Genomic DNA, 11750 nt, shown 5'->3' with positions numbered 1-11750 from the left:
TCATCATTTACTCACCTTCATGCCATCCCAGATGTATATGACTTTCTTTCTTCTGCAGAACACAAATTAGAAAAATATTTCAGCTCTGTTGTCCATACAATTCAAGTGAATGGTGGCCAGAACTTTGAAACTCTAAAAAGGATATAAAGGCACCATAAAAGTAATTATCCGTGTCTTCGGAAGAAATATGATAGGTTGGAAACAAATCAATGTTACATTTATTTTTTACTATAAATCTCAGCCCTGATCAGTAGGTGGCGATATGCATAAAGAATGCGAATCGCCAAAGAACAAAATAAAAATGTGGAAATGAAAGAGAAAGTGGAGATTTATAGCAAAAAAGGACTTAGATATCTGTTTCTCACCCACACATATGTAGCTGGATTCTTATGTATTACTTTTATGCTGCCTTTATGTGCTTTTTAGAGATTAAAAGTTCTAGCCACCATTCACTTGTATTGTAAGGACCAACAGAGCTGAAATATTCTTGTAAAAACCTTTAATTGTGATCTGTAGAATAAAGAAAGTCACACATCTGAGTTGGCATGAGGGTGATGAGATAATTTTCATGTTTAGGTGAACTATCCCTTTAAATAATGTTTTCACACTTTTTGCTTAGTTTGTTGAAATTACATCTTAATTGGAAATTATGTCCAATAAAAAATATTCAGCACACTGATAATTACCTTGAATTTTCTTTGTTTACTTGATAGACTTGTCTCATATTTCATCTCAAGCATGTGCTTCAATGACACTTTTGTCAACTTGATTAACGAGAACACTAACTTTTGAAGGAAAAATGAAAAAAACTTAACTAGGGGAATTTTTTTTTGGTGAGGTAAAAATGATGGCACAACTGTGGGACAGTTGTCATTTTTTGAAAAATCGATCATTCATTTGCACACAATATATATTGAAATGGTTTATGTTTATTTCACTCTTTGTTTAGATTGTAATGCTTTTAAACATGTCACAGTTGGTTTTGTATAATGGATTTTCATAGTTTAATATTGAAAGCTTGGGTCTAGGACACAAAGGTAACATAAAAGGCATTAGAAAAGCACCAAAAATGTTAATGTCACCAACACACACACACACACACACACACACACAAACACACACACACACACACACACACACACACATATATATATATATATATATATATATATATATATATATATATATATATATATATATATATATATATATATATATATATATATATATATATATATATATATATATATATATATATATAATATTATATTATATTATATATAAGTTGAAAGTTGTTTTGTTTTAATAAAAACCATGAAATTTAACTGATAATAAAAAAAATACTGAAAATGTACTTTTTTAAACTACTCTTAAATAGGGATTGTATTACCACTGGCAACCCTAAGTACAAGCACGCTGCTTTGCGTGCAGCTGTAGAGTGAGAAGCTCTGACATGTTGAGAACACATTCATTTGTCACAATCCCCCTACCGGACTGGATGTCAAGTACACTTTTCGGGAGTATCTAGTGGTGATTTTTTTAAAGGATTTTTTGGAACCTAATTTTTTGTGTGTTTTGAATTTACTGACTACACTTACTGTACTAACATGACCACAAGATTGCCACATTTTCTTAAAAGACTTGGTCAAAACAATATGTTCTACTGCACCTTATTAGTGCAACATTGACATGCAAAGCTGGTCATATACTCTACCATTAAACACCTCATTTATTCTGAATACAATAGTCAAAATAGCTTATTTACTTCATGTGCAAGATAAATAAACACCATAAAGAAACAGAGACATTTTCTGGTGAATGTCTTCTTTAATGTAAATGCAAAGCTGATCATATATATTTACAGTTTAGATGTAATTTCAATATTTATTATATTTTAGCAAATAAAAGGGAAAAAACTGTATGAACTAAACAGCCACACAAACTGCTGTATTCAATTACAAAAGTTTGTCCACATTAGGCATACAATAAAAAGTCAAAACATTATTAAAAAAATGTAATGAAGAAGTGCAACATGGGAAAGCCTCAGAAATGGTTAATAAACAAATGAAGTGCTTCACTATTACGAAATATACAAATAGCAGCATTTTAAGCATAATTTAAAGCATAATGTCTGATACAGTATTGTGTTAGGAGTGCAAAAATAATTCTTTTGATTCAAAACATCCTGAGCCAGTGATCAAAATGGATTCGGGGTAACTACAGAATCAAAAAGTACTCAGTTGTAGTTACTAAAACGAAACCCTCACACTGCAGGCAACACAGAGCATTTTGGATTTCTGGCACCGGTGATGCATCAAGCATATGTACATTTAAAAAGACATAGAAAAAGCTGTGGAAAACATATGCATTCTTTGCAAATGGAAAACAATATTCAGTAAGAGTCATCAGCAGATTTAAACAGCATACTGCTTTGTTTGGTTCTTGAGGCTGAAGGTCCTTTCATTTTGTGAGATCACATGAGCTGCTCTACTGTTCAGCAGTCTGCATTCATGAAGAACATCTGTAGAGAATACAAAGTCAGTTCACCAAAAAGACATTTTAGTACTTCAGCAAAGGAAATGTATGGTGCCTTGATCCCGCAATGGAATAGGTATTACTACTTTACTATCTCACAATTCTGACTTTATTTCTCATAATGACAAGATATAAAGTTGCAATTGTGACGTATATATCACCCAACTGAAACTTTATATCCACAATTATGACTTTGTCTCTCAACTGCATGAAATAAACTTCCATAGTATGGTGCACTGATCCTGTCATGGAATAAAAAAGACAATTCTGACAACTTTGACTTTATTTCTTGCAATTGCAACTAAAACACTTGTAATTGCATGTCAACTTCCTCGCAACGTAACACTCAACTTAAACATTATATCATGCTATTGTGACTTTATATCAAGCAATTGCAAGAAATAAAGTCACAATTGTAAGATATAAAATTAGACATGCGAGTCATAAAGTCGCAATTGCGAGAAATTAACAATTGTGAGTCAGATATAAAAACAATATAAATCAGAATTACCTTTATTTGTTTGTTTTTTTATTCCATTGGAGGATCTGGCTTTCATAATATGGTGCACAACATGAAAAGAAAAAGTGAATTCTGACTTTCTATTTCACAATTCTGACTTAATTTCTCACAATTGTGACTTTAATACTGGTAACTGTGTTAATATCGCACAATTGCGACATTATTTTTCGTAGTTAATGGGATATACTGTAAACTTTCAACTTAATTTATCTGATCTGCGACTTTATGTCATGCAACTGCAACTTTATTTCTCACTGTTGTGACTTTATATCACACATCTGCAAGAACAAATTGTGAGATATAAGTAGGAACTACCTTTTATATCTATTTTTTTATTCCGTTGTGGGATCTAGCTTCCATAGGACTTGTGACAGCTAATTGATGTAATCGATGTTTTAAGAAATAAAAATTCAAAACAATTATTTAGACCATACCACTGAATTGTTTATAGGCTTCATCAACGATGGCGTTGTTTGATCTTTTTATCTCCCAAAAGCCATCATCAACCCAGGGTTTACATTCTGCTACCTCCGACAGTTGGCCATTTTTATAAAAGCCTGCTACAATAAAATGAGAAGAAATAATAATTACAGAACAGTAGTAGAGACAGCTAGCAGCTAAGAAAAATGCTATTAAACATTAAATTACAAAAATGACTTATGATAATTAATTAACAGGTTTCCATATAACACATGCAAGTGCATTGTCTTTCAAATAAAATCAATGAAATGACATGTTTAAAATTCCAGCAAAAACCTTTGATTGTATCATCAATGTCTTTGCATAGTTGGTATAGGTCACTTCCACGCCCCACCACCCTTTCGCCTAAAGTGACACATCAAAAGAGCACGTGTTAACTTGCTTGCCAGAGAACAACATATCTTGCCGTAGTGTAATACCAAATCCAACATGCATCCTTTTAATTATGTTGCATATGGATCCAAATTGAGCAAACTATGATAAAACATCTCACCATCCATTACTTTGATGTTTGGGAAGATTTCAAGGAGAAAGGTGCGATATGAAGAATTCTTGCAGACTACAACAAAATAAATGAGTCAAAATATTGGAAATGCTTTACAGTACCAAAAATATCTAAATAAACAAAGACCGAGCAAAACAGTAACCTGGATTTGAATAATTATAGGTGTTGTCCTTCAGTCTAATGCTCTCCAGTTTCCATAAAGACTTAAGTGCATGGAGATTATCAACACTGTAGGTGCAATGCAACATATTTGACATGGGAGGAAAGGGGGTTAGAAAAGCAAATAGCAATCAGCTTTATTTTTAAAGTGACTACATTGACATACATGTGGCGACATAAGGCCAGCTCACCTCGGTATCACATTGCCAGCCAAATTCAGACTCTGTAAACTTTCACAGCTTGAAAGGGGTTCTGAGAAAAGACATGTTTGACTGGAATCATCATCATACTGATATTAAATTCTAGTCAGCTGTATTGATGATAATCCATATTCAGGTTATAATATGGTTGTAATAACCATTACCTAAATTGGAGATTCTATTGGCAGACAAGTTAAGGACAAGAAGTCTTCGTAGTGTCGAAAGAGGCCCCAGATTTGTGATGTTATTTCCTGAGAGGTCCAGCCTCTCCAGGTTTACACACTCTCCTATACATCCAAGGTCATAAATTCCTGCAAAACACAAACAGGATTGTGTTTACATGTAATATTTTGTACATATCTGTTCAGAACCTACCAAAATCAGTGTTGGCTTACCTAAATTCCTCAGTTTAAGAAACAAAATGGATTCCAAATCGAACTCCCCTGTGCGGGACTTCAGAAGCACGGTGGTGATCTTTGCACATTCGGTTTCTGGAAGATGGTGAGATAGTGTATGACTATACAACACATGTTCATAGGTCTGCTTCCACTTTCCCTGAGCATTAAAGCATACTAAAGTTCTAATCTGAACTGAAAGAAGTAGAAAAATAAACTTTCCCCATTGTACGTTTTACTGAATCCTTCCTTGTTCAGATTTACTCCAAAAATTCATGTAACCAAATGAACTTATATGTATGCTTTGAATGCATTTAAGCTTTACTTCATCTATTTGTGTTGGCACTCGATAGGGATAGTAAATGTTACAATTAAATGATATATAATGTGTCTTTGTGCAAGATGAATGTAAAGGGGAGACTTGTAGTGTTTACAGTTTTGATGAATTGAGATTTAGAAGCGTTTCTGTTATGTTTGAGTTTTGGGGGTTACCATTACGGTGAATAGTGGAGCTTGAGCTTAGATTTAGGACAGGAACAAAAATGCTCTAAATAGCTATTGCTATGCTATAATAGCGAGTGAAATTGCTATGCTAAAAATAGCATAGTGTTTTCCATTAACATGCTAGCAATGACTGCACTAGGTTGTCAAAGAAGAAGACTAATTGAAGTTAATTTTACATTAATAATTTAACAACTCATTTAAATTAGGTTCCCTCTAATTGATGTATTTAAATTGAGATTACATGGAAATTTTAATTTTTAGAAAACTAATTTGAATCATGTGGAACTACTGTGATTGAATCAAGTTCAGCCAGAAAGTTATTTTTTGAGTGTTTCTCTGTGGAAAGATAATAAACTCACCTCTACATAATAAAAAAGGTTAATGGAGATACAATTTTCGTTGATGTTTTACTGCCTTGATGCTTACTGTACATTTAATATGACATTTAATTAATATTTTTAAGACAATATTGACAACATACATCACTCAGTAACCACTTAAAATAGTTCCGCCAAGCTAGAATAAAATATGTGGAGTCTATGTGGATACAATAAAAGTTGCAGTTAACCAACAGTTGGTTTAAACGCTGAAGTCATGTTTAAATGAAACCTAATTCAATAACCAGTAATGAATGGCCTAAAGGAAACGGCATGCTGGTTTTATTTCAATGACAGTGCGATACTACATTTACTAGACTGCCAACCCAATTAAATGTATGCAAAAAATATATATAAAAATATATATTTAATGTACAGGATCTTTGTTGATCAGCACCACAGTATGTGGACAGCTACCGCTGCTAGCACACCGTTAGCAAACGCGTTAAATACACACTCTTTCTTGGTTACAAGTAACTCACCATTGTCTTTTTCCCTCTTAAAGTCCATTATCGCTCAAACGTTTGAAATCATTTGAAGATTACAGCAAGAGTTTGATGTTTTGAAGATAAATGCTGGTGGACAGACAGACAGCATGCAGTGAGCACAGGCAGGAGTGACTGTTAGCTCTGCGGCTAGCCTCATTGTCTGCCCTACATACTAATGCTTTTAATGCAGGGATTATTGTGCCCCTGTTGTTTTGATGTACTGTACTATGATCCTCTGGTTTAATTAAGGCAAAATAAAACCAATTATTTAAAGTTCAGCGCAGCCGGAAGTCGCTCTTCCAGCGTTTTCGTGTAGTTACATTGGTTACTAGGATATTGTCATGGATACGAGAGAGGAATGCTAAACTTGCAGGATTCGTGTGTGTGTGTGTGTGTGTGTGTGTGTTTCATTTTAGTGTACATTTTGTATTGAAATAGTTTGCTAAACGACGTATTATCTCGATGGACGAAGGACATATTTAAAATGCACTTAAAATCATAAAATCAAAACGTTTACATATATTTATATAACGAAAACAAATAAAATAAAATAAAGGTTTTGCCCTGAACAGCGAGTTTTGAGTGACTTGTTACGCTTCTTTATGCAAAAGAGCAGAGTAAGGGGATGTTCACACCGAACACGTTATTGCGCGACTTTTCAGTTGGTTTCCTATTTAATCATACACTCGACGGATGTCTTTACCCCATGCAAATGAATTCGGACGTTATTTATACGCAATAGTTTGTTTACATCTGGCAATTGCGATTTGTTTTTCGTAACGGGTCTCCTGGAGATGTCCGTCTAGCGCAGTGGTTCTCAACCTCAAGCCCCCTGACCTCTTCATGATCCTCTTAACCCCCTCCCCTAAAAAAAAAACAAAAAAAACAAAACAAAAACACTTCAGAAATACTATTACAGCCAAACAATTGCAACACCGATACCTGAAGCCTGAGTTTTTGGTAAAAAAAAAAAAAAAACTGAAACAGAAGTTTCTTATTGTATTTAAACTACATGTAAAAGCCTCAAGTTCAGTAATATTGTGTTTGGAAAAAAATGCAAAAACACATGGATTGTTTGAAAGGTATTGCAAATGTATTTAGAAATTCAAACAAATTCAGGCTCACACACAATTTTTTTTAAGATGAATTCAATCACGTGAACAATAACGTAACTAACCTAAATGGCCAATGAAAAAGCAGCGGTCGTTCGCGCACTCAATTAGGCAATATATACTAGGCTTCAAATTTGAATAGCCTACAAACGGTCATTTGATTTCAAATGACGAACAAAGACGACAACAGCTCGGCCACCTGAACTGAACCGAAGAAAAAACGACGTCAAAAACAGCCACATTTTTTTAATTAATTACGGTCATTAGTGTGAGCCCTGAGCACTAATTATGTATTCCGCGTTATGTACAGAAAAAGCCGGTGAAAGCGCGCCTCTATTTTGCGCTGAAAATTCTCCGCCTCTTAAAAGCATGTGTAACTTAGGAAGCGGCTCTCCTGGCATATCCTCCTGGTGAAGTGGCAGCAGTAATCCGAGCAAGACGAAGACATAGGCTAAGGAGAAGAGCTGAAAAGATTTTTGCGCAGGCCGCCTGTTGAGTACCTCTGAGTAACGCCCCCCATTTGTGCCTGAGCGCCCCCCTCTCTGCTGCCTCGTTCACACCGCCCCCCAACACTGTCCAAACGCCCCCTACGGGGCGGTACCGCCCCCGTTGAGAAACGCTGGTCTAGCGCATGATTACATAGAAAAGGAATTGAAACCGGACGCAATTGCACGGACGCAAAACGTGTTTGGTGTGAACGAACACTTACACTGGTCTTTTAGCATAAAGAAGAATAGCCTACCAACTCAAAACCGTGACCCGAGACAAAACCGTTTTTATTTATATCATCAAACGCCCAAATGTGGCGAGTCGATATTTTTCAGCGTCTCGCGCAAGAGTGCCGCGTTTTTAGACACCTTGTCAAGTTAAAATGAACTGTTATAAAATGCGTCTCGAGACACCATGCTCTTTTCGTTGCAGTGCGACTAGGTTTATATTTATATAACACGCAAGAACGTGTTCGATGTGAACGCCCCCTGAGATGTCTTATTATGCGATAAAATTAGTGTGCAATATACTGTATATATTTGCTAATAGCTAGGCTAATTATTATACAATACACTGACAGTAGAAGCTACCTTAAGGATCACTTTTTACTTCTTACTGATCTAACCCTTAAAATTAATTTTGTGTAATCGCATTTGTCAGGTTGATTTAGTCAGATTAATTAGCATATATTGCACGAAAAAGCCCCTTTTATTTCATATTTATTATGTCGACACACTGTTGTACGTACAATGCCGCCTCCTGCTGGTATAAAAGTGTTAGACGGTTCAATAAATATTTTCATTGAGAAGAATTCCGCTATTGTGAGTGCGGACAGAGGGCAACGGTCGGTGCTTAAACGGACAACACGAGTACATTACAACCATCAGGAGCTGACCTCAAACAAACGGTGTGCATCAAAACGTGTAACGTTTCTTAAGCTATTAAAGTATTTATGGAGAGTGTCGCCTTTACCACCAACAGCACACTACGAGAAGGACTGAAATTTAATGCTGGGTCCCAATTTTCTCGTCTCGCAAAAACGTGTACATACTGTAAATGCATAGACCCGAGAAAACGCCTCCAACTTCCAATGTGATGCATCTGCACGAGACGAAAATTACGCGACTAAGATGGGTAATAAGCAAACGATATTTACTGATGAACAGCTAGACGCCTATCAGGTAAGATACTCTGTCTTCTTGTTTACGTTTTTCAAGACAATTTTTAATTTTAGAATCAAGCAGATGTTAGAGAGCAACAACGAAATCAAGTTTTTTGGCAAATATGTTGTTCTTTCTTTCTTTCTTTCTTTCTTTCTTTCTTTCTTTCTTTCTTTCTTTCTTTCTTTCTTTCTTTCTTTCTTTCCAACAAGTAGTTATAAAAATCAAGATTTTCAATCAACATTTTATTCTTTATTGAAACAAATTGTTCTCTTTTAACCTGAAACAGCAATAAGAATCTGCTGCATACAAGCCCCTTTACTGTCTGCTAGACAGTGCACAATACAGGATGCACTTTTGCATGGAAATGCAGGAGAAAGTTTTTTAGACAGGTTTTACATAATAATTCGACACATACTACAAACACACTGTATAAGCATTGTGCTTGCCCTGCTTAAGCCCTAGACTAGTCAAAATCTAGATGATTACTTCTATGCATCTTGACCATACTCTTGAAACCAAGTACTGCATGATGATTAAACATTAGGTAATTTCATTTCGAACCACTTTTGGCAATTTCTCTGTTGTACCCTGAAATGTAAAATATTTCACATATCACACCAGTAGCATTTGTTATTTTTGTGAGGCTTGAAATGATTGCTTGCTCTTTATGTGGTCATTGAGGTATATGTGAGGATATCTGATCATATCGTTCGAAAGAGCAGATCCTCCTCATGTGTGCAAACATGTGACAGCTTTTGTCTTTTGTAACAGTAGTCTGTCATGCTTTGGCGAAACATCATCTTAGTCTGCTGCTCATAGAAGGACTCAATGAAGTTTAAATATTAATCCCCAGTCTACAATACCCCAAAACCTAATTCTGAGTGGTGAACTGTGGGATTGTCTGGGAGCTTCTGCTGTCAGAAGCTTCATTTTCCTAATTTTTAATATAACAGAATTATAAAACATTCATTTTGAAATTCTGGTAAACTGTGATGCATCTCAGTTTCCCATTTGCCAATCAACAAAGTATAATGTACAGTGCCAAGCATTGTATCAATCAATGACTTCTGGCAACAATGGAGGCCTCTCCGTGTTGTGCTCTTTAATCACTGATTTGTATCTGGATCAGTGGAGCTTGGCCATCTGGCTGATAGATCTATACCTCAAACCAGCCAAGTCTTACAGTATCAAGTCATTTCACCATGCTGTGACAGAGAATCAGGCTATTTGGGGAGAATCTCGTAGAAAATATGTTGAATAATCCCACTTTAAAACCTATTTTCTTTTTCCGGTCTCCAGTTTTTGTCTTGCATTGGCACATGTTTTTAGGGAATAATGTGATGTATACAGTATATATTAAAAAAACATGTGGCTCCATAGTGCCAAAATTTTTCAAAGTCGCGATGACCGTCTTTTGACAGTGCTTCACCCGGTTGGGTAGATGGCATGAAGCAATGGCCCGAGGTGAGTTACGTTCATATGTTGTTATGACAGCCAACAACTGCACAAGTTGAGCCTGATCTAATTTCACTACAAATAAGACTGAATTTGGTTATTGTTCTCTATCTGGATGGCTAGTTTCATGGGTTTTTACTTTGCTTCATATGGAGACCGGAACCACAATACAGTTTAGCGGGAATAAGAATCAATGTGGCGCAGGAGCTGGTCTGGAAAACTTGGGCAGACTGATCTCACAGTGAAATCAGAAACAGTAGATTGACTTTTATGTAGCTAAAATCGGTCTGTGCATACCGTAATGTGAAACACTGCCACCGGTGAAAAAACTGATTGTTGGACGTATAGGCATGTGTGAGCATTTTCCAGGTGAAATGTCCACAGAGGGGTGCCAAAAACGAGTTGTGAAGAGAGTTGTTTTTAGCTGTACAGGCTGTAATACAGTGAAGAGGAATGCTTATTTTATCAAATGTACCCCCCCAACCCAAACCCAAACCCTAAACCTAACCATAAGTGGAGTAAAAATCTTATGTTAGAGGGGAAAATGCAACCTCCAAATCGTGCTTGTCACTGATTTTGCGAACCTGACTACTTTCTGGTTTCAACGTGGCATCCGAACACAGGTCTCCTACTCTGCTGACGCAATGTGCTTCCGGTCGCACTACAAGGGATGGCAAGCACACTCAAGCTGATGCAGAAATGTCTGATAGGTGATGGTTCTTGTTAGCGAGTCTGCATATTGTGGCCGATCATAGGGTACTGGAACATTCAGAAACAACATGCCGACTTCCTGTGTGATCATGTTGACTGTGGATAGTGATCAGGGGCTGTCAAGCTCCAAATAGGACAATAAAGAAGCATAAAGATTGTCCAAAGTAGTTTATTATGTTGATTCACCTGGGAGTTGTTTGGATTTCTTTATAGTTTAGAACTCTTTTATTTAATCCGTATTGAAGAAATGAATGGGAAAAATACTTCCAGAACCAAGACGACTGAAAAAATTTAACGGACATTGTTAAGCTCTATTGGTTCTTATCAATAGCGTTTTGATCCTGACACATCAAGTTGTTTGTTTTGACCAACTATATTTATATTGTGGCGGAACGACCCACTCCTCTCTCTGGTCAACATTGCCCTGCCTTTAAGGGACTTTCTTCAGCCAGGCTCACAAAGGGAGCCAAAATAGGCAGGAGAGAGGAGAGGTGCAACTTAACAAGCCTTATTTGGGCAGGGGATGATGAGGCAGACCTGATGTGAGTGGAGCCTCATCACCGCTGCTTTTAAAATGCAGGGCGCACCTCTCCTCGGGGGAGCTGGCTTCTATCCAGGAGCAGAGCAGAGCCGGGAGGGTACCGGCCAAGTAAGATG

At 36.3% G+C, this 11750-nt stretch overlaps 2 protein-coding genes across 3 annotated transcripts in view; one reads left to right on the top strand and one right to left on the bottom strand.

Moving 5' to 3' along the window:
* Positions 1-1826: 1826 nt before the first annotated feature.
* On the bottom strand, positions 1827-6487 carry LOC127640663 (leucine-rich repeat-containing protein 61-like). Its single transcript, XM_052123353.1, has 9 exons — positions 6158-6487; positions 4795-4890; positions 4564-4710; positions 4391-4451; positions 4183-4268; positions 4029-4094; positions 3812-3880; positions 3490-3615; positions 1827-2521 (listed from the first exon to the last, which is right to left on the bottom strand). Exons 1-9 carry the CDS (start codon positions 6183-6185, stop codon positions 2415-2417), a joined length of 786 nt encoding a protein of 261 aa, XP_051979313.1. The 5' UTR covers positions 6186-6487; the 3' UTR covers positions 1827-2414.
* A 1439-nt stretch (positions 6488-7926) lies between these two features.
* LOC127640560 (calcium and integrin-binding family member 2-like) overlaps positions 7927-11750 on the top strand; it is a 45684-nt gene continuing 41860 nt past the window's right edge. For both annotated transcript variants that reach the window (XM_052123186.1, XM_052123183.1), the window contains exon 1: positions 7927-8945. In XM_052123186.1, coding sequence (XP_051979146.1) covers positions 8895-8945 — 51 coding nt within the window. In that variant the 5' untranslated portion in view covers positions 7927-8894. The remainder of the gene's footprint in view (positions 8946-11750) is intronic.

Source organism: Xyrauchen texanus, chromosome 49 (genome assembly GCF_025860055.1).
Source record: "Xyrauchen texanus isolate HMW12.3.18 chromosome 49, RBS_HiC_50CHRs, whole genome shotgun sequence".
In the NCBI taxonomy this organism is placed as follows: domain Eukaryota; kingdom Metazoa; phylum Chordata; class Actinopteri; order Cypriniformes; family Catostomidae; genus Xyrauchen; species Xyrauchen texanus.
The sequence above is the reverse complement of the archived record's forward strand: the minus strand, read 5'-3'. Positions and strand labels throughout refer to the sequence as shown.

Coding starts and splice junctions, on each gene's coding strand:
- LOC127640663 (XM_052123353.1), bottom strand. CDS start 6,185: ATGGACTTTAAGAGGGAAAAAGACAATG. Junction 4,711..4,794: donor TCTTAAACTGAGGAATTTAG/GTAAGCCAACAC, acceptor TGTGTTTTGCAG/GAATTTATGACCTTGGATGT. Junction 4,095..4,182: donor CTATAATTATTCAAATCCAG/GTTACTGTTTTG, acceptor ATTTTGTTGTAG/TCTGCAAGAATTCTTCATAT.